This window comes from Diplotaxodon limnothrissa, linkage group LG9 (assembly GCF_057381915.1).
Source record: "Diplotaxodon limnothrissa isolate DT_005_m linkage group LG9, D_limnothrissa_male_GT1.1, whole genome shotgun sequence".
Taxonomy (NCBI): domain Eukaryota; kingdom Metazoa; phylum Chordata; class Actinopteri; order Cichliformes; family Cichlidae; genus Diplotaxodon; species Diplotaxodon limnothrissa.
Genome location: NC_140604.1, coordinates 28,512,145 through 28,533,605, shown reverse-complemented (window position 1 = coordinate 28,533,605; position 21,461 = coordinate 28,512,145). Strand labels below are relative to the sequence as shown.

Genomic DNA, 21,461 nt, shown 5'->3' with positions numbered 1-21,461 from the left:
CAGTATCAAACATAAGGCACATTTTTGCTGTTACAGTTGTATTGTGTGAAGTCATTACAAGTATCTAGTATGTGTTAAATTTTTGATATATATTGTACATTTAAACTTAATATAATTTGAAGAATTTTAATGAAAATTACTTACAATGTATTGCAAATAAATAGGTTTTTAAATTATTTTGATTGTTTTTCTTTTGTTGAGAAACCGAAATTTTCTATATAGTTGCTAGACAATGCTTTATTCAGAAAGTTAATGGACTGCACTGATGCTTGTTAATGAGTTTAAGTATGTTGGAATATATGCTAATAACCTCTGAATATTTGTGTATTATTTCCACGATTTGTAGAATTTTAAGCACTTTATATCAAAGCTCTTTTTTTTATCCTTTACATGATTATTTGTGTGATTTCCAGGCATCCTGGGTCTTAGCAGCCAGGCCCTGACCTATGTCACTGTGGAGTCTCTGGGGATGACCCTAAAGGTCAACGTGACGGATGATGGCTCCTTTACTGTGTCATCCGATTGGATTTTGAATGTTGCAGGCAAATACAAAATAAGTAAGTTCACCAGAGAAAATTTAATGTGTTTGCTGGTGATTTTTTCATCAGTTAATTAATCAAGAAAGGGATCACGTATGAGTAATCCTGTCTGCTCTGTGTGTATTTTTTGTCTTCTGTTTTCTTTTTAGACATCACCGTTTCCAACCTTCTCTCCACACTCTCCTCCACCCTCCACTTGTACATTTTGCCACCCTTTCCAGGGAACCTAACGGTGTCTTTGCTCCACGGCCCCCTGAATGTTCCCTCCTGCATCCCCACGGTTCACTTGGACTCTGACGGTGTGACTGAGGGTGTGGCTGCATATTGGGCCGATCCCGTCACTCTGCAGGCGTTTGTAAGTGACAGATTAGCAGCTGAGTTCTGCTGGTGCTTTACTCACAGGGAAGAAGAAACAGCTTCCCTTTCACAGCCACACTGTCTGAACAGCACAGTGGTAAATCACACAACAATAACTTATAAATGAGTCTAAATTAATTAACTTGTCAGGTTTGGCTTTAAAAGGAAATAGCTATTTGGGGATTTATAATGGGAAATTGATTTATGTGTTTATTATGTTAAGCTCATATATGCAGTTTGGCCTGTTTGTGATTTTCCAGCAGGAAAATATTAATATAAAAATATTATATATCTAAAATATATATAAGAAAGATGTTTTGCTCACTTGAATTGTCAGCTTTTCAAAGAATTTTATCAGCTGTGAATGTTAGCTTTAAAAAAAAAAGAAAAACGAAACAACCAAAAAATATAAAATAACTGAACATTCAACATATATGATAAATAATTTTTGATGTTTTTGCCCTGTTTTTCATGTATTTTATGTATTTTTTTAATGTATTTTTAAAAAACCTTTTCTTTAGATTAATACTCATCTGGTAAATCCAGTAACTCTTTTTTTTAAAACCAATTGCATCTAGAGTTTTTCCAAAAGAATCATAACGTATAAATAATAAACTAAAAATCTTGGAAAAATTGCAACAAAGAGAAAAGCTCTTGAGGGAGTTTTATTCAGGTTGAATGTGCAAAATGTGCATAATCCTCAAAATTACTGATTAGCATAACTACGTATTTGTGAGTCATTACACAACTCTTCTACGGTGACAGGGAAAAGAGCATAAGCAAACCTTGATGTGCTCATTAAAGCTCATCAAAGCTCCTCAGAGCTTAGTTTGTTCATTCAGAGCCACTGGTGTGTTCAAACTGAGATAAAGTAGAAGGTTAAGTGTTCAAACATTATTTAAGCAGTAGCCAACACCATAAATCTGCTGGGTCTGCAGAAGGACTGAAAAAAATGCTGTAACGCTAGTGAGCCAGAATGGCATACATACTTCTGATGCCGGACTGTCAGCTTTGCAAATAAGAATTCATGGAATTCCTCTTCTTGTTGAAGGAACGCAGTTTTCTGTAGGTGACCTGATTTTTTAATCTCCATCATCTGAAATATCCCTCATCCTTCAATGTACTGTCATGTTTTTTAATCTGAAAACTTAACGCTTCTCATCATTTTCAGAAGTGGACCTTCGAATCAGAGGGAGTTCACGCAGTGTCAGTGAATGCATCATGCCTCTATGGGTTGTTACGTTTCGGTGTTGTCAGTGTTTTGTTTTAGGCGTGACTGTAATGTGTTTCCTGTTTTACTTTGAAAGTCTGTCTTATCTCAGTGTTTTCAGTTTACGCTTCCTTGTCTCGTCAGTTCTGATTTGCCCCAGCTGTGTTTCCCTCCTGTTGTCCCTTCCCTGATTGCTCCCTCTATGTATTTAAACCCTGTGTTTCAGTGTGTCATGGTCGCGATCTTCCCCCCGTTGTAAATAGTTTGACGTCTTGTGTGTGGTGATGAAAATAAATGTCTTATTTTTGCTTTGATGTAAATAGGTGTCGATGCTTTCGTTTTGGGATTTTTGTGGAGAACCGTAGTAGTTTTTTTTTGTTTTTTTTTTTCCCTTATTTTTATTTTTTCTACGTTGCACCCCGGTTGCCTAGGCCGGGGTGTAACATATGGGGGCTCGTCCGGGATCGCTGGAGGGTCCGTGGGACCGCTCCAGCCTTCATCCGCCTTCGCTGGAGGGTCCGAGGGACCGCTCCAGCCTTCGTTTGTCTTCGCTGGAGGGTCCGGGATCGCTGGAGGGTCCGAAGGAGGGACAGCTTCGGCCTTCTGTCTTCGCTGGAGGGTCCGAGGACCGCTTCAGCCTCCGTCTGTCTTCGCTGGAGGGCCCGGGGACCGCTCCAGCCTTCATCCGCTTTCGCTGGAGGATCCGAGGGACCGCTCCAGCCTTCTGCAGCTGGTGGGCTGCGTGTCCGTGTGTGCAGCTGGTGGGCTGCGTGTCCGTGTGTGCAGCTGGTGGGCTGCGTGTCCGTGTGTGCAGCTGGTGAGCTGCTCATCCGCCTTCGCTGGAGCGTCCAAGTGACCGCTCCAGCCTTCATCCGCTTCTGCTGGAGGGTCCGGGGGACCGCACCAGCCTTCGTCGTCTGCTGGAGGGTCCGTGGGACCGCTCCAGCCTCCATCAGCTTCGTCTGCCTTCATCCGCCTTCGCTGGGGGGGAGGGTCCGTGGGACCGCCCCAGCCTTTGTCGTCGCTGGAGGGTCCGTGGGACCGCTCCAGCCTTCATCCGCCTTCGCTGGAGGGTCCGTGGGACCGCTCCAGCCTTCGTCGTCTGCTGGAGGGTCAGTGGGACCGCTCCAGCCTCCATCAGCTTCGTCTGCCTTCGTTTCAGCCTTCGTTTGTTTTGATCAAACATTTCACTTGGGGTTACATGTTTGATTTTTGGGTGGGGGGAACTGTTACGTTTCGGTGTTGTCAGTGTTTTGTTTTAGGCGTGACTGTAATGTGTTTCCTGTTTTACTTTGAAAGTCTGTCTTATCTCAGTGTTTTCAGTTTACGCTTCCTTGTCTCGTCAGTTCTGATTTGCCCCAGCTGTGTTTCCCTCCTGTTGTCCCTTCCCTGATTGCTCCCTCTATGTATTTAAACCCTGTGTTTCAGTGTGTCATGGTCGCGATCTTCCCCCCGTTGTAAATAGTTTGACGTCTTGTGTGTGGTGATGAAAATAAATGTCTTATTTTTGCTTTGATGTAAATAGGTGTCGATGCTTTCGTTTTGGGATTTTTGTGGAGAACCGTAGTAGTTTTTTTTTGTTTTTTTTTTTCCCTTATTTTTATTTTTTCTACGTTGCACCCCGGTTGCCTAGGCCGGGGTGTAACAGGGTGGAAGCAGAAGACAATACATGTTGTGAGTTCTCAGCTTTCAGTCATTAAAAAATGCAACGGTTTTGTATGAATTATGCTAGTATTAATAAATTAAAGGTGCAAACAACTAAAACATTTTATAGTTCTCTTTTTTTTAGAAAGGCTCAGTATGTTTAAAACAATAGCTGGGATATTATATAACCGCGGGAAATAAGAGATACAAGATTTTAAAAGCATTTATGCTCATTGTGTTCTTTCTTCGATGAGAAGAAAAATCAAATATGAATGGAGATATCCTTTAATCTCACATTGGTGTGTGTCTTTGTGTGTGTGCTTTCTGCATGTGGTCGTGTGGTCTTGCAGGTGGTCTTATCTCCCGGCTGCTCTCACCTTAAAGGGATCTTGTGTGGGAATCATTTAACTTCAGGTGAGATTGTTTCTGTGAGAGCTGCTCACCACCATGAAACACCTGCTTGTCCTCAGCCTCACACTAAATGTAGCCCCCACCTATGAGAGCGACCATGGCAACATCACATATGCTTACAATCTTGTTTGTTGACACGGCGGTACCCTCACACGTCAAACCTTGATAACCTTCACACCTCCGCCCACTCCAGCTGCAATTTGCACTCAATCGCCACTGCTGTAGGACAGCATCACCTCACAGCATCGATCCTCTCCACTGCCATCATTCATCAGTGGTGTCTCGAGGCCTACTAGGAGTTCATGCATCCGTACATTCAGAAGTCATCCATGGGAGGTCATGCCAGGCCAGGATTAGGTTTAGAAAAGCATTAGGTTTTATTTTAGAGGTGCACCGGGGTCAAACGTGGCTGCTTCGCTGCTGGTGAGCTCATCACCGCTGTACAGGAAATGCAGCTACATGACAGGAGCACAGGAAGTGGTCACGGTTTAGCTTTTCAACCACACTAGGACGGTTGCATTTGAGCGTCAGGCTGAGAATCAAGTGTTTTACTTGAGGTGTGAGAGCGTGTACAAAGAACAGGAAGCTGTCACCACAAGTGAGACTAAATCTAAAACGGTAACCACCGAGGAGTCACAGCATTGATGCCAAATGTTTCTGTCTTTTTTTGTTGTTGTTGTTATCTTTAATTAGTGTCATTATCTTTGGTGTGATTTATCTGTAATGACCATGTGTGTCTCTTATCCTTAGCTGTGAGGATTTTTGCAGCAAGGCAAGCATATCCAACAAATACAGATATAATCTTCCAAGCTGTGACTGACGTACCAGATCCAGTGTTCGTCTGGCACTTTGGAGACTACACATCAGCCACAACTACCTCTAGGATCATCACTAGAAAATACCTAAAGCCTGGCAGGTAATAGCGAGGCATGTGCAACATTTTTAAAATAAAATAATTGGAGATTTTTTAAATAAGCCAGAGCCTTAAAAGTGTTCATCCACGGACAAGGTTACATACGTTTTGTTTTTCAAATCCTGACAGTTAAAAAAAAAAGTCAACAAAACTGTCACAAGGGTAAAACATGTGAAGTTGGTTTACATGCATAAATTTTAACTTGTAATCTAACAGTCATAACAGAAACTGGCAAACAACTAGAATCACCCAGCCTCTGTTGGTTGGTCCTTCTCAAGTCTTCTAACGCTAAAAAAACGTTCTTCATCCCCACATTATTACGTGCACCAAGGAGGTTATGTTTTTGGTAGCATTTGTGTGTCATTATGTCTTTAAACACAATAGCTCAACAGCTTCTAAATAAAATATGATTAAATAAATCAAACACCATGTGAATTAAACTAACCCCTCTTAAATCCCACCTTTCCTCACCATAGGTATAATGTGTCTGTAATCATGTCACATGGTAAGATGGCCGTTACCTCTGACATGTTCCCGGTGGTAGTCCAGAGAACAGTGAAGCTCAACAGGCTGGTCCACCGGGCCTCGGTTTTGCAGAATCATACAGTGGTGTTCAGTTGCCGGGTAAATATGGGGACCGACATCAACTTCCTGTGGAGCTTTGGGGATGGAACAAGCCGGTCTGGACAGAGCACAGAACGGCACATCTTCCACAGGTGAGTCAGAGAGTTTAACAAGACTTTGGGCTTTCATTCTCCTTGTAAACTCAAATCGGACTTTAAGTTTAGATTAAGTTAGGATTAAGATTCTCTAATTTTGTATTTACCTTTTACAAACTTGTTAGTATGTTTCACTATCTGTCTTTCAGATAAATATGAAAATCACATGTAGCCTAACACAAGTGTGCTTAATAAACATGTTTTTCCTCCTCAGAACGGGAGAGTTCAGAGTGGAAGTGACGGCGTCTAACCTGGTCAGCTCTGCTTCCCTGAGCAGCCACATCTTTGTTGTGGACCAGCCTTGTCAGCCTCCACCTGTCAAAAACATGGGGCCTCTTAAACTACAGGTAGCTCTTTGTCCAGACCTCACAAGTACGTATGGCGGAGCATAGTTAATAAAAGACAATACAACCTTCTCTTTGCACCTAGGTACGAAGATATGAGGTTGTCCATCTGGGTGTGACGTACGAAACGGAAGTGGATTGTGATGTATCAAGAGGCCTGCGCTACTCCTGGACTTTATTCGACTCTGCAGGCCAGGCAGTGCCGCTGCCTCTCACAGACACACACAGGCAGATCCTCATAGTGCAAAGCCATCTCCTGGAGTATGACACTTATACGGCTACAGCCAGGGTGTGTAATAATAATACAATAATACAGAAGAACTATTTAACGGCCGGTCTCTCCATTTCAAGTCGTTATTTCTGTTGCTATACGATTATTCCGAATGATCGAGGCTTGTGTTTCTCCTGCAGGTTCAGGTCGTCGGCAGTGTGGTGTACAGTAACTACAGCGTAAAGGTTCAGGTGATGCCGAGCCCTCCTGTGGCTTTCATCCAGGGTGGCACCAACATCTTCCTTAACAACAGGAACACCATAGTAACCCTGGATGGGCAGGCATCTTACGACCCTGACTTCCCCACGAACCCACTCAGGTAGAAATTGAGCCCTGACACCTTTAATAGGCAACAAGCCAGAAGCTGTCGCCTCAATGAGGAAAAACGGATAAGAATGTTCACTTTCCTCTGGTTTTAAATGTTTATGGAAGTGGTCACGTTCCCATTCTCACCGCTACCTCTGCTGTAAGTTTAGTGTTCAGCTCAAGGTTTGCTGAGATTTTGCTTTTTAGGTCCTCCTCCTGACTGAGGGTATCTTACTCACTATTTAACTCCTGGATCAAAATTCAGTTTGTCCTATAGCGTGAGGCTTTTCCTCTGCCTTGAGCAGTTCATGATGGGTGTGTTCCTGTTGCTGCAGCTGCTCGCTTAGCTGCGCTCTCCAGATCCGCTCCTTCTGAAGCTGGTTAGTGAGCTGTGTCCACAGAAAGCTATTCTCTCTCGTCTCTGTGTTGCAGTTTGGGTGCCTAGAGTCTCATTTGTTTTTCGGCTGCACGTCTGGCCCACATAACATTTGCCAGTAGCATTTCTGAGCTGTAATTGCCAAAAGTCGCCAACATTGGGCTCAGCTATAACTAAATAAATGGCAAAAAATGCCAATAAATATGTAAATATTATATTTTGGTGGATTTTCCTACATCTTAGTCATTTTTAGTTGTATTTGTTTCACCTTGAGAAATTTAATGTGTGTTTGGAAGTTAACAGAATTTCTGATTTTCTCTGTATAGCTACAGTTGGGCATGTAAACCAGTGAGCACCATCACCAGCTCCTGCTTCAACCAGCACATTCCCACTTCGTCGCTGGTGCTCAAATTTCCCGCCAGCTTCTTAAAAACCAACTTTGACCAGTTCCAGTTCACGCTCACTGTCCAAAGCGGAGAGCGTTCAGCTTCATCAGAGACCTTCCTCACTGTAACATCAAACCTCATCGGGTGTGACCTCTTCATAAAGTCTCAATTGAATCACATAACCGAACAGAATCAAATAGAAGTGTTTGATTAAAAGCAGCACTTTAATTCTTAAGTGACGTTTAACATGCGCCTAAATGCATCCGATCCAGGAAGCTGTCCATTTACTGCCCTGAGTGTCGGGGAGACCGTGTGAACTGGGATCAGTCGTTCTCTGTCGGCACCGTGTGTGAAGACTGCCACATTCCTGCACGGCACATCCAGTACACCTGGAGTCTGTACCTGGTCAATGCTTCATCCAAGCCTTTCACAGAAGGTAAATTCAGTGCCACTGTGCAAGAAAATTCCCCCAAAAATTCCCCTAAAAATGGAAATTAAATTAAAAAAGTAAAATCTTGTGTTCTATTCTAGTCCCGTTTTGCCACACAGTAGATCTCAGCACCATGTCTGCCATCATGGAAAGTCCTGCCACCTCTACTCTACACCCTCCTGTTACAAATGTGTCACAGAACACCCAGACGACCCCTTATTCATCTTCTTCAGCCGTTACCGTGGCTACCTTTGAAACCAGAAACGGTGATGTGGACCTGGCTGATAGTGGGGCATCAACAACCAGGAGTGGAGACACATCAGACAAAGCTGGTGTGTTATTAGCTGTATAAACAAATATATATACATGACTTGGAGCGTACCACTCTGTCACTAAATGTGACTTCTTTCCTCACCCCGCAGGTTTGCCAGAGTCTAGTCCACGTGTTCTCAACAATGATGGTGTCCTATATTCCGACTACTTGATCCAAGGGGACATTAGCAGTGAAACTTCAGTGGAGTCTGACTCCTCTGCCGACTGGGACTTTTCTTTTCGTGTTCTGGAGAGTAGCAATGCGGGTGGTCGACTAGGTGAGAAAATCTAAAATCGCCATATAAGCTCAGTCTATTTAAGTTATATATAATTTGATGCTGTTAGCACAATTTAAACGGATTAAATTACAATAAAAATACAGTTTGTGAAAGAGTTTTACCAACCTGGAACCAACATGAAGAAAGTTCCCATCATAAATAAATAACTTTTTCCAAATATAAAGAATATTTTTCAGTTATATGGGGCAATATTATGTTGCTTGACTGTTATTATTATTGCACTAAAGCTGGTTCTGTTACAGATCCAGATTATGGTGCTCCCTTTCCAAACGCAGAGGAAGGCGACCCAGGGATGTCAGCAGGGAGACCCAGAGGTACAGTTCATATCTACAATCACTGTTTATTTCTTATCTGAGATGGTTTTTACTGGTACTCACTCACGATCGTTCCCAGGTGAAGATGGTGAGCGCTTCAGTGCAGGAGACGTCTCGATGTTTGATATGGGATTACACAAAGATGAAGGGAGTAATCTAGTGGATTCTAAGCCTTTTGTGGCAATTCAGGCACCGACTTTGCTCAACTTACCTCGAAATCCTCTGAACAGAGGCCTCTTTGAGTCCTTTACTTACACAGGTACATTATGCAGAAAAATTCCTGCTTCTGTGCCACTGTGTCAGCATTTAGCCATCTTTTTTTCCCTTTTAAAAATCTCTACAGGAATCTCCTGTTCTTTTCTCAAGATCAAGCCCTTCAGTCTGAGGCCCAGGAGCAGATACATGTTGGAGGTCACTGCCAGTAAGTTTGGGATGGCTACATATAGACCAGCCCAGGCGAGAGTTATTAGAGATTTATAAAACAGGATAATGGGACAAAAGGACAAAATCACAGACATATATTATTTTTTACATTTACTGCAGTACTTTAACTTGAACATTAAAATGCCCACATTGCCTTTAAAGTCAGTCTCCGTCTGTTAATGATCCTCTCGATTGTTGTCTGATGAATTGAGAATCTCAGAGCAGGCGTCTGGGCCGGACTCAGCTGTTCTTACAGACCAATCCTGTTCCAGAGGGCTTGGCGTGCCAGGTGCAGCCTGTCAGAGGACTCGAGTTACACACACACTTCAGCATCTTCTGCACCTCAGGGAAGGAGGTATTTTCTGTCGCATGCTTTTAACACTCTTCCTGCTTTGATTAAAGATTTTCAAAGTGCATTTTTATTACAAGACATTGCCACTCAGTGCTTGAAGTTCGGAGCTGTCTGCCGATGATTGAAGTAAACCTCTTCAGGGCTCTCCTTGACCCCATAATTTTACTAATTGATCACCCCAAATTTTTTGACCTTGGTCCTGGCATGCCAGTCTTCACAGAAATGTGTGTGTGTGTGTGTGTGTGTGTGTGTGTGTGTGTGTGTGTGTGTGTGCCAAAGGACTTAGTGTATGAGTACAGCTTCAGTGTAGGAGACCGACTCCCCAGGACACTGTACCAGGGGAGAGACTTCCAATACTACTTCAGCCTTCCTTCAGGTGACCCCAGGGATGACTATAAAGGTAAACACACAAAGACACACTGTTGCTTAAGGAGCATTAACAGAATTATTATTTTTCTAATATTTTCTTATTTTTTTATTGCTCTTATTACTGTTGTCACCGCAGTAACTATTTACACAGAAATAAGAAGCAGCACATATGGGTCAGCCACCAAACCCTGTCCTGTGACAGTACAAGTCCAACCAAGCTTCCTCAGAGACACCTCATCTTCCTCTTCCCATCATGATCCTGATCTTGAGCTGTAAGAACCCCCATGTGATCATATTATGATGATATGATATGCAGATGTCTCGTGCTGTCTACTTAAGAGGGCCTGCTGGTGATTTAAATAGCACTGAGCTTGAGCACGCTCAGGGATTTTATGCTGTCAGCCAAAAAGCTGCTGTTAAGAACGACTGTGTGTGTTAAACTACAAAGCATCAATCTGAGCAAGTCAACAATAATATAGATTCTATAGAACATGCAAATCCTTACTTTCACCATCTCCAGGTCGGAGTCCGGTCTGAGGAACCTGTCGGCTTTGGTGCAGCTTGGGAACAGTATGGAGATTCGTAACTACATCAGCCTCCTCACCAGCATCCTGAACAGACTCAGCCTGGAAACAGAGGCCAACACACATGCACAGAGGCACATGCGCACTGTGCTCATTCGCACCTTGTGTGAGCTTGAGAGCAGCGATCAGGTAAACACACTGACATCACAAGTGATAAAACACAACAATGTTCTTTTTCTGTTCTACAGCCCCGGCTCTCTGGGAGGAAGAGCGGTAGCATTAAAATCGAGTTTTGATCAAAGAAAAGAAAAATCAAGCATCTCACGTGGCTCTGAGGGGAAAGAGAAGGAAAGAGAAGAGAGCAAAAGACAACTAATCAATGCTCGTTTAAGCCTCTGAATGCAATACTGGTGTATAAACAGGTGGAGGTGAATGAAGAAGACACACCCAGTGCATAATGGGATGCCCCCAGCAGTCCTAGTGTACTGCAGCATAACTAAGAGAGGGTTCAGGGTCACCTGATCCAGTCCTAACTATAAGCTTTATCAAAAAGGAAAGTGTTTTTATGAATGAGGCCTGTTGTATAAAGTGCTTGGAGTGGAAGTAGAAAAGTGCTGTATAAGAACCAGTCCATTTACTGTTAATCATTCAGTTATGTTTCCATTCTAGGAGTCAATGACAGACAATATTTGCATTCTGAACGACCTGCTACGAGTTACAAGTCAGGTGAGTGGATGGACTCACAAAACCAAACTGGGAGCAGGGTTGTAGATGCTAGATTGTTTCTAATACTTCCTTTATTCCTTTTAGGTGACACTAGCAAGTGCCAAACGAGTAACAGCTCACATTCAGATGATGTCCGAGCAGTTTTCTGCATCTAGTGCTTATCGCCACTACATTATAAACCAGAAGGTGCTCAATACAGCTCTCACCCTGCTTTCACACAGCCTTCAGGTGGTGACTACTTGCACCTTCACACCTGACATTACACAAGAAGACTCAACTGCTGATGGAAACCTAAGAAATGATGAAAACACTCCAAACAGCACTGCAGTGAACTCATCCACCAGTGGCCACATCAAACAAGGACGTTCACCTCCAGCAAAGCAAGCGGTGATGCTCGTAGCTGATATTCTGCAGGCTGCATCAGAGCTCATGCTGGTGAGACAAAACACATTTAAAACTATTTCTCCACAGTTTTAGTTTTTTAATGAAATTCATCCTCCTTTTCTTGTTTTCCAGAAGTACATTTTGTTTCATGAGACCAAGGAGCACAGAGTTAGCAGCAGCCTCATTAATTTGTATGCTGCATCCCAAAACAACACCTCCACAGTCATAAACAGTGGCTCAGTCAGGGTCTACATGCCTGCTTCTTTCATCCAGATTCTGTTTCTCCAGCATGGACCGTGTGTCCTCACTGTGCTCACCGAGCTTGCTCACAGTCCTTACACCTGGGCCAATCCTACACAGGTGAGACCTGCTCAGTAGTTGCACATACAGTGATTTAACATCTATACCATCAGTGAGACTTTTAACTCTAACCCCTTTATCGGTTTTGTTTGTTTAACATAAACTGTGAATGATGCATTTTCTACCAGTTATTTCATGGTTCAGCTTAACAGGGTTAAAGGTGAGACATCTCTCTTACTTATTCTTTGGATTTCCAGGTGAGTGGACCAGTGGTTGACCTAAGTCTTTACAAGTGCAACACGAGGAGAAGGATCCACGTTTCCTCCCTCATTCAACCATTCAACACCGAGCTTCGTCACACACAAAGAAACGTGAGCTGCTGATTGTCCTTTTCTTTTGTTTGTGGAAAATGAGAGGTTCTTCATAATAAGATTTTGTTAAAAGAAATTCTTAAAACGTGCAGTGTTGTATCTTTACTCCAACAACACGAGACTAAATTTCTGCTGCAGAAAAGCTCCTCGTGGGAGTTCGCCCTCCTGCGCAGCCGGGTCAACTACCACAGCTTCAACATTACCCAGGAACACTTGCTGCAGTCCATCCAGTTCACTCTACTCTTCAGACCCACGACCAAAAAGGCATTTCCCCTCATGGTGCTCTTCAGGTATTATTACAGCACCGTGTTATACTCATACTCAGATAATAACAGAATAATTTGAATGAGTTTTGACTGAAAGGTGAGACTATGGCACATATCTAACCGTGAGTGTCCGCTGTATCAGGATGTTTGAAAAGCCGACTCCTAGAATGCACCATCTGCGCAAGATTTACAGGTGGGAGAGCAACACCTCACACATCACTCTGCCCTCATCCTACCTCAGCGGTAAGACCATTTTCTGTTTCTGACTCTTCTGCCCTCCTGGTCTTTCCTTCTGTTAAATTCTCTGTCCTTTTACAAAGTATTTTTAAGACTGATCATCTATTTGTGGAGTGAAAAATCTACCCAGAATCTCAGTTAAACTTAATAGAAATCAATTGATCCATGTATGTTTTAGCTGAGTAGTATGAGTCAGTCAAGTCATCTTTCTAACATGTACATGCTTTGAGTAAGTTCGCTGGGAAATATTGTAACAAATTCCCAAAACTTCCAGCTGCAGGTGTTGGTCACTTGGCACTGCTTAATGCTGATTTTGGTAAAGCACCCAGAGCCAATCACCTGACTGAAGAGATAAGCTACAGTCTGACAGTGGACAGCAGTCTGTGTTTGTCCTGGGACGGCCAGCAGGGGGCTTGGACACATCAGGGCTGCAGAACACAGCTAGCAGACACAGATTCAGCTGTCAGCTGCAGGTAAAGCATGTGAGTGTGTCTGTGTGTGAGAATATAAGAAAACAAACAAACACTAGAGGACAAATCTGGATGCAGAGGTGATTAACATGCTTCTTTATATTTGCTGAATCCTAGCTGCCACCGTTTGAGACCGCTGACCGTGAAGCAGCAGCAGATCCAGAGCATCCACAGCACAGCAGATGTGAACCCGTTCCTAAGGTGACCAACCGAGACCTGGAAAATAACAAAAAACACTGATCTGCACAAATATTTTTACATGCATTTTACCAAAAAAAGGGGGGGGGGGAGAAAGAAACAGTAGGATTTTTTTGCTCATCAGGTTTGAAACGTAATAAAATGAAACCGGATTGCTAGATTTTTTTTCTTTTATTTGTATTTTGAAATATATCAACCTCTTGACCTGTTGAAGCTACCGGTAAGTTTCTTTTGCAAACAAAATGTACCGTAGATGAAAAATAGAAATATAACATTAGTGTTGATATTTAACGCATCCTCTAAGGCATCTCTCTCCTTTTCTTTGCTTCTCTGAAACCTCAGCGCATCCACTGATCTGACAGTGCTGGGCATGCTGTTGCTGTTCGTGTGCCTGTACATCGCGGGGTTGGCGGCGTGTAAAAGAGCTGATGTTGTTGCAACGCAAAGTCAAAGGGTTCACTACCTGTCTGACAACTCTGCATCTGATCCGTATCTCTACGCAGTTACAACCCACACGGGTCTCAGCTCTGCAGCCCGTATGAGTGCAAAGGCAGGGCTGTTTTTGGTTTCTTTCAAACTTATCAGCTCCTTTGGTATTTAGCTGTTCTCAAAATATGCTCCTCCTGGATCCTTATGGCCACTGTATTTGTGTATTTCATTTTTTGTTGTCTTTCTTCCCATTTTCCCATTGTTTTCCACATACTATTCCCTGCATACAGAGCAGGTAAAGCAGATAAACTGTAACACTCCTCATTCTGTAGCACCTGATGCCGTTTGACATGCTTTATTAAATTATCTGAATATTTTTCGTACACTAATTCAGAACATGTTATAGATTAGTGTAAGAGAATTAATCACATAAAAAAGTTTTTAAAAGTTTTTCTCCCCAGACTAATGTTTTTTTTAATCTTTATATATTGACCAGGTGTACATATCACTGTATGGTGAAGATGGGTTCTCACAGACAAAAGAACTACATGTCCCAGGATGCACTCTGTTCAGGAGGAACTCTAAAGACATCTTCATACTTAGGTAAAATCCTCAGTGATTTAGAAACAAGTTTTTTTTCTTTGTGTTTGTGTTCAATATGTAAGAAAAAGGCAGATAAATCAGTGTAATTTTTCATTATCTCATTACCACGTGCTATAATCTCTGTGTCTTTGCTCCCCCACAGTGCAGCAGAAAGCCTGGGCCCAGTGTGGGGGGTTCACATCTGGCATGACAACTCTGGACCTTCCCCTGATTGGTACCTTACACAGGTGGAGGTATCTGAGGTAATAAAAAAATCCTATAACAAAAACTGTTTGTGAACACACCTTTTCATTGATGAGTGGACTTTTAAGGTGGTTTGACTTGTTATTCAGGTGCTCAGAGGGCATGTGGTGGGATGCTCTTGGCTGTTTGCTGCCCAGTGCTGGCTGGCTGCGAACAAAGGCGATGGCCGAGTGGAGAGGATGCTGCGTGTTTGCACTCAGGGGATAAACTTTGCTCAGGTACAACACTCATGTTCACATAAAAACTATTTTCGGCATCGTCACAGTGAGTTAATCTACACTAGACATAAAACTTAATGTAATATTTGCTGCTGTGTCACCCCAGGTCTCCCTCTGTGTAATTGCAGATGCTGCGTCTCAAGCTTAATGACTACTTGGCTGATTTCCATACGTGGGTATCCGTGTACAGCTGCCCCTCTCCCAGCTCCTTCACACATACTCAAAGACTAAGTGTGTGTCTGCTGCTGCTGTTGGGGTACGCATGTGTTGGTGCAGTAATCGTTGCACAAACGGATGATCAGGTAGGCCCTCAAAGTTGAAGATTTGGTGAGCAAGAGCTCTGAAATGCCTTACCTACAGCTTAATGATGCATCTACTTATTCTGTATTTGCAGCCGCTGTTTGCGTTGGGCTTTGTCGATGTGTCCGCTGGTGCTGTAACAAATGGGCTTGTAAGCGTGGTAGCTGTGCTGCCCGTAGCAACAGCGGTGTCTTTCCTGTTTCGACTGCGTGCGGTACAGCCGACGGGGTCACGAGTCCATCGTGTAAAATGCAGAAAGACTGAAAAGGAATATTCTGAAGGTAAATTGGTTTTCTGTGGACCTCTTTTTGAATTTTGTTGTGTCTTTTCTTGAATTGTTCATTATCCTTTTATTTTATTATCTCCTCACAGACCCCCTCTCACTAAGCGACAGCACGTTTGACCGCCGTCTCTCCTGGAGCAGCCTCCAGCAGTGGGATGAATCCTGGATGCAGAAATACCAGGTTACACCTCAGAATAGTTTCTGTATTCCCTTCCTTTCCATTTCTCCTCATTGTCATTCTCACAGCTTCTAACATCACTGCCTGACCTTTCTTTTTCTGCTGTAGGACGCAGACCTGTCGGTTTCATACAGTAATGTGGATGAAGCACCCCACAAAAAACAGTCTGAATTCCTTCCTGGCAGCAGCAGGTTTCATGAAACCCAAAGAGCTTGTTTGTCCAGGGCAAAAGATGAAGGTCAAAAAGAGAAAGGTCTCCAAGGACGATGTTCACCAGACTCTTCCTCTGAGAGAGGAAGCTATTATGATGCCACCGACAAACTGAGAGAAAGACCAACATGTCAGCGGCGTGTCTGTTTGGCCTGGACTCTGTGTCTGCTGTTGTCCCTCTCCTGCCTGGTGCTCTCTGCAGTGCTGGGAATGAGGTAGTGAAAGTAATGTTCATTGTGATGTCTGCTGTTTTATCTGTTATAATATTGTATCACGGGTGTCAGTGTCACGCTTTTGAAGCCTCTCTGTGCGTTTTGATGTGTTAGGTTTAACAGTGGCAAGGTTCTGCTTTGGGTCCATTCTCTTTTCATCTCCCTGATGTCTTGCATCTTCATCATTCAGCCAGCTTTGGTAACATAATATGTGCTTTTTATAATCAGCTACACAACTAAATAATGGCACAAACCTTAAATAAAAATATCATCTTGATGTTTTTCTTTTACAGATACTTGCAGTGGCCTTGGCTGTTTCCTGTTGGCACAGAAAAACATCAGACTTTCATACTTTTTTCAGATTGAGGGAATTCAATATTGAGGCTATGAAACTTTGGAGCCATAGAGGCATTAATGGAGCTGAAGAGCAGCTTACTGAGTCTGCTTTTCCCTACAGACGACGCTCACACCTTAAAAAGGTAATAATCAGACGCTCGTAGAGTTTAATGTTGTTCTGGTTTTTTCCTTCTGCAATGTGAACTCGGTTATTTATCGTTTACAGCTGCTCCGAGCTCGACAGCGAGCTCGGTACCTGGGTCTTGTACGGCCACCGACTCTGGCAGAGCTGAGGAAAACTCATAGGAGGAAAAGAAGAGAGGCTGTTATTCATAAAACCCTGAGGTGTGCTTTTGCGAATGCATGCGCACCCCTCTATATTTGATGTAAGACTTTTAAGTGCTTTTCCTTCTCATGCAGGGATTTGTCTCTCAGTGTCGCCATGCTTTCCCTGATGATGTGTATAACCTATGACAGCTCATTCAGGGAACATTACCAGCTCAACAGAGCTGTCAGAAGACACTTTGTGAGGTAGCACCCGAACACTCTTGCTGTATATCTCACTGACATTCACACTTACTTCTAAAGCAGAGAAAAATCAGATGTTATCTTTTATTAGGAACCGTGATCATTCATTTATGTTGATACAAAAGCATACGGAGTGGTGGAACTGGTCACAGACAGGTCTGATAGAGTCACTGTACGAGCATACATCAGCCCAAACAGAGGTAAGCTATGACTTTAAGCTCCAAAGGGACTTAAAACTCCAGGTTGGTGAAGAAAACTCTGACCACATGTTCACCTCTCTTTGATCCTTCAAAATTAAGATTAGTCATAAAGTCAAACCAAAGCACCACATCGTGACATTCTGATGTCATTCAGCAGCCACATATTGTGATTGGAGAGCCAATCCTGCAGAAGATTGAAATATCTGACACCTCTCCAACTGAGGTTTGTGACCAAAGATGAACTGATAGAAGGATAGATTCATATTTTCTTACATTAAGGAATGCGTGACTTCCTGCACTTATAAGTACTCACAATTAGTTAAGAAAAATGCTGTACTGTACATTTGTTAAACTTGTAATGGCACTGTAAAATCTGGATTTCTAGATTCTGTCTCTGTACTTTAGTTGTGTTTCTTGCCTCACAATTTCCAGGTACCTGTTATGACTTCAACAACGCTATGCGGTCGCCTTAGTTGTTACTCAGGACCAAGCGCTACAGTTGGCTTAGGGCACACAAAGTGAGAGATCCACGATGGAAACTGTTGATTAACTCACCTTTTTTTTGCTTCCAAATAATGATCAGTTCTCCTCCTCTCCTGCAGGTCTGATTCTGCATCAAAACTGAAACTTCTGCGTTCAGCTGGCTGGTTGGACGGACGGACGGTGGCCCTGAAGGTTCAATTCACCTTGTACAGCCCCGCACCGAACTTGTTCACCAGTGTGACGCTGCTTGCTGAGCGCAGCCCCACCGGTGTCCTGCTGCCCTCTGTGGAAGTCCATTCAGTCAGAGTACATCACACTCCTACTGCCTGGGACTATGCTGTTATGGTCTGCAAGGTAAAACACTACACTAACTTTTAGACTGAGTCTTAAAAGATGCTACAGATTAAGGTTTACAACACATTTGAATACATTTTTTTTCTCCTTCCTCCCCTCTGACCAGCTTCTCTTCCTCTTCTTGTCTCTCATACAAATCTCATGCCAAGTGTCCAGTATGGGACAGCAAGGGCTGATTGGATACTGGACAACACCTTGCAGCTGGGTGGAAGTAAGTCTGCCCGAGACAAAATAATCATTCCAGCATAAATGTTTGTAAGACTTTAGAAAGCAGGCGCACACACCAGCTCTCAGTCAGGCGCACACTAATCCAAACAAGATCACGACAACCTCACTGGAAGAATAAAGTAACCTGTGGCTGTTTGTCTAACAACCCTGACAAGCAAAACACACAGAAATATTATCTGAAGGTCAAATTATCCATGAAGCACAGTGAACGCAGCTTTCTCCCTCTTTCTGTCTTTTGCAGGTCGGTGTGCCCACAGCGACACTTGTGCACTATGTGTGTCACATTTATCACTCCGCTGTTATCATGAGCGTTGCAGAGCTGCTGGAGAGAAACAACCACAGAGGCCGTGTGGACGTTCGCCTCCTGGCTTCCTGGGAACAAGTGAGAGAAATTTACAGCACCTTCTCTTGGAAAATAAAGAATAAACCCTGTGAGGCGATCATTATGAGCAGCTTGTTTGCACTGTAGTTAGAGTACATTTTAAGAATGCAGAGATATGTTTTCCTCTACAGTTTCTCCGTACTCTGCGTGGCATCATGCTCTTCCTTCTCACCATCAAGTGTGTGGCTGTGCTGAGGGTGAACAGGACCTTTGCCACCCCTGCTAAACTCCTTTCCCGCTTATTCTCAAGTCTTTTATGGCCAATGGTAAACACTTTATAACTCTTCTTAGGAAAGGTCTTCACTCCAAGCACTGTAATAGTACTTGCTGCAAAATAAAGCAGTTGACATTTATTGCACCTACATTGGTGATATTTGATATATTTTGCAAAGTGTTCTTGCCAAAATGACTAGAAATTGTTGCATCTTCTCTTGTGCTAGATTTCAGGTGTGATCCTGCTGATGGCATCGTCCTGCTTGGGTCATCTGCTGCACATTCAAAGCTCCTGGGCAGTCAGCCCTATTCACGTCCTCCTTAGGACCCTGCCCTGCGTCCTCTACCGGGGACTCAGAGCCACCAGCAATAACAGAGGCCTCCTCCACTCTGACTGCGATGTATTCACCTGTGGAGTTCTGTATCTGTCTGCTGTGGTGTGGACAGCAGTGGTACATGTTTCCCATAATATTACTTTTTGTTTATGTGGTTGGTTGCTTTGTTTTGTTTTGTGTGTGTGTGTGTGTGTGTGTGTGGGGGGGGGCTTGTAAAACTTGTTGTCAAAAGGTTGATTTCTGTGATAGACAGCAACCCTATCTGAGATCACCTCATTGTTCTGTAAGAATTGTGTCTTTCTTGTAGGTGATTGGTGTGATGTCCTCACTGGTTAGAAGTGCCAGAAGATCTCACAGCAGGAGGAATTTGATCACCATTGCAGAACTGGCAAACTACATCAGACTCAGGGTCTCTGAGCTGACTACTGGGCAACATGAAGAAGCACGAATTGATAACCATACAGAGGGGAGGGTAAGTAACAGCTTCAAAAAAGAAGAAAAAATGCAGAACAGTTAGCTTGCTTTATGTAGGTAGATATAGCTTGAATTTAAAAACACTCCGATTGTGGTCAGTAGCTCTTGTTTTGTTCCTAGAAATGTGCCAGTTGACTAAATTATTTTGATTCCTTCCAATATAGAAATAGACTTTTCCCTTTTTTCAGGCCTACTATCTCGAGGAGTGTGAAAGTTTAGTGGACGAACTGTTGTTCAGACTCAATGCCCTCTCTGACAGCCTGCACCTCAAAGCCCATCGCTACAGGAAGGAGAGTCCTGTCATCTCCCCCACACCAGAGCCCTCCAACATGGACTCACAGGTGAATCCGTCTATATATGTGCCATACAAATAAACTTTGATTGTTTAAAGATACACAAAAAAATAAATTTAAGGAGTAAAATCAACATATTTGAATCTCTGTGTGATTCTATTAGGGCTCAGCAAGGTCACAGATAATCATGAATGGCACACATTCAGATGACCAATGTTTGTTAAATCTGGGAGGAACCCCAACTATGTCTCACCTGTTCAGGTAACAGAAATAGAAAAGGCTTCACCCAGTTTGTAGGTATTATTTTTAAGCAGGTACTAAAGGTGAATAACGTAATCATGTGACTAACTATAACACTTATAGGTCCCAGGCTAACAAGGACATCCTGCAGCAGAGGGGTCAGACTGGATGTAACCCCTCCTCCAACTTTGTTGTGGCATCTGATGATAGTTTAAAGGGCAAAAAATGCCCAGAGTCAGCCGGCAAAAGTCAGACCGCCTACACAACTTCACCACTAGAGGTTGTGGTGAAAGTTCTGGTCCATGAAGACCCTGCGAGAGCAGTCCCAGATAAACACTAGAGTCCTCATGGAGATAGCAAATCATGAATTCATTGTTCACTCTTATATTTGTTAATTGTTGTAAAGGCATGTGGAATAGGACAGCACGATATATTAATAACAAACCTTCTACTTCTTTTCTTCTTGGTATCGAGGTTGTGGGTAAAAGTCATGATTAAAATGTTTGAAGCAACAAATCTGCTGTTATTAATATCCATCCATCTTCATCCGCTTTATCCGGGGCCGGGTCGCGGGGGCAGCAGCCTAAGCAGAGAAGCCCAGACCTCCCTCTCCCCAGCCACCTCCTCCAGCTTATCCGGGGGAATACCAAGGCGTTCCCAGGCCAGCCGAGAGATATAATCTCATATCTATAATCTATAATCTCTGTTATTAATATTTTTGTTGAATTTATCTACAAAAAGGTACATTTAACTTGTTATTTTTACCCAGTAGTAGCATAACTTTTTAAAAACTTGTTAGCACAAAAGTTTGTAACCCATCCATCCATCAATCTATTTGGAGACAGTGGCAGTGACAAAGCTTTGTACTGCACAGACTCTGGAAGTTTTTCACTCTGAGCCTGAGATCTGCAAACTCAGTGGTCTCTTTCTACAAACAGTTAAAAACTCATCTTTTTAGATTTGTGTTTGGTTAACTTTTCTTTTTTCTCTTTTTGATGTTTGTGATGTCTGTCTTGAAATGTGCTATACGAATAAAAGTTTTGCTTTCTTACAAAAATACAGGAGGTTAAGCTGGAAGTGACAGAGCTTAACATGGTCAGATTTTCATTGGGAGTGACCAGAATTAACATGACTAGAAATGAGGGCATCAGAGGGACAGATCAGGTTGAGCAGTTTGGACAGCTTGGACATGCACGGAGAAGGAACAGAGGCCAAAGGATTCTGAAGATAGAGGTGACAGGCAGGAGGAAAAGGGGAAGACCAAAGAG

At 43.1% G+C, this 21,461-nt stretch overlaps 1 protein-coding gene across 1 annotated transcript; it reads left to right on the top strand.

Annotated features, from left to right (window-relative positions):
• The first annotated feature begins 6,119 nt into the window (after nt 1–6,119).
• pkd1l1 (polycystin 1 like 1, transient receptor potential channel interacting) lies at nt 6,120–20,533 on the top strand. Its single transcript, XM_085362207.1, has 46 exons — nt 6,120–6,140; nt 6,223–6,426; nt 6,549–6,727; nt 7,417–7,620; nt 7,749–7,912; nt 8,008–8,141; nt 8,340–8,496; nt 8,745–8,831; nt 8,911–9,090; nt 9,175–9,252; nt 9,467–9,609; nt 9,886–10,006; nt 10,112–10,247; nt 10,496–10,688; nt 11,169–11,225; nt 11,310–11,660; nt 11,742–11,969; nt 12,167–12,280; nt 12,419–12,570; nt 12,689–12,789; nt 13,058–13,256; nt 13,371–13,454; nt 13,794–14,001; nt 14,377–14,483; nt 14,626–14,725; nt 14,816–14,944; nt 15,073–15,246; nt 15,339–15,525; nt 15,617–15,708; nt 15,814–16,130; nt 16,242–16,326; nt 16,421–16,606; nt 16,690–16,808; nt 16,884–16,994; nt 17,083–17,191; nt 17,349–17,414; nt 17,624–17,709; nt 17,794–18,028; nt 18,135–18,239; nt 18,498–18,638; nt 18,770–18,904; nt 19,079–19,303; nt 19,494–19,658; nt 19,849–20,001; nt 20,117–20,214; nt 20,317–20,533. Exons 1-46 carry the CDS (start codon nt 6,120–6,122, stop codon nt 20,531–20,533), a joined length of 6,837 nt encoding a protein of 2,278 aa, XP_085218333.1.
• Nucleotides 20,534–21,461: the final 928 nt, after the last annotated feature.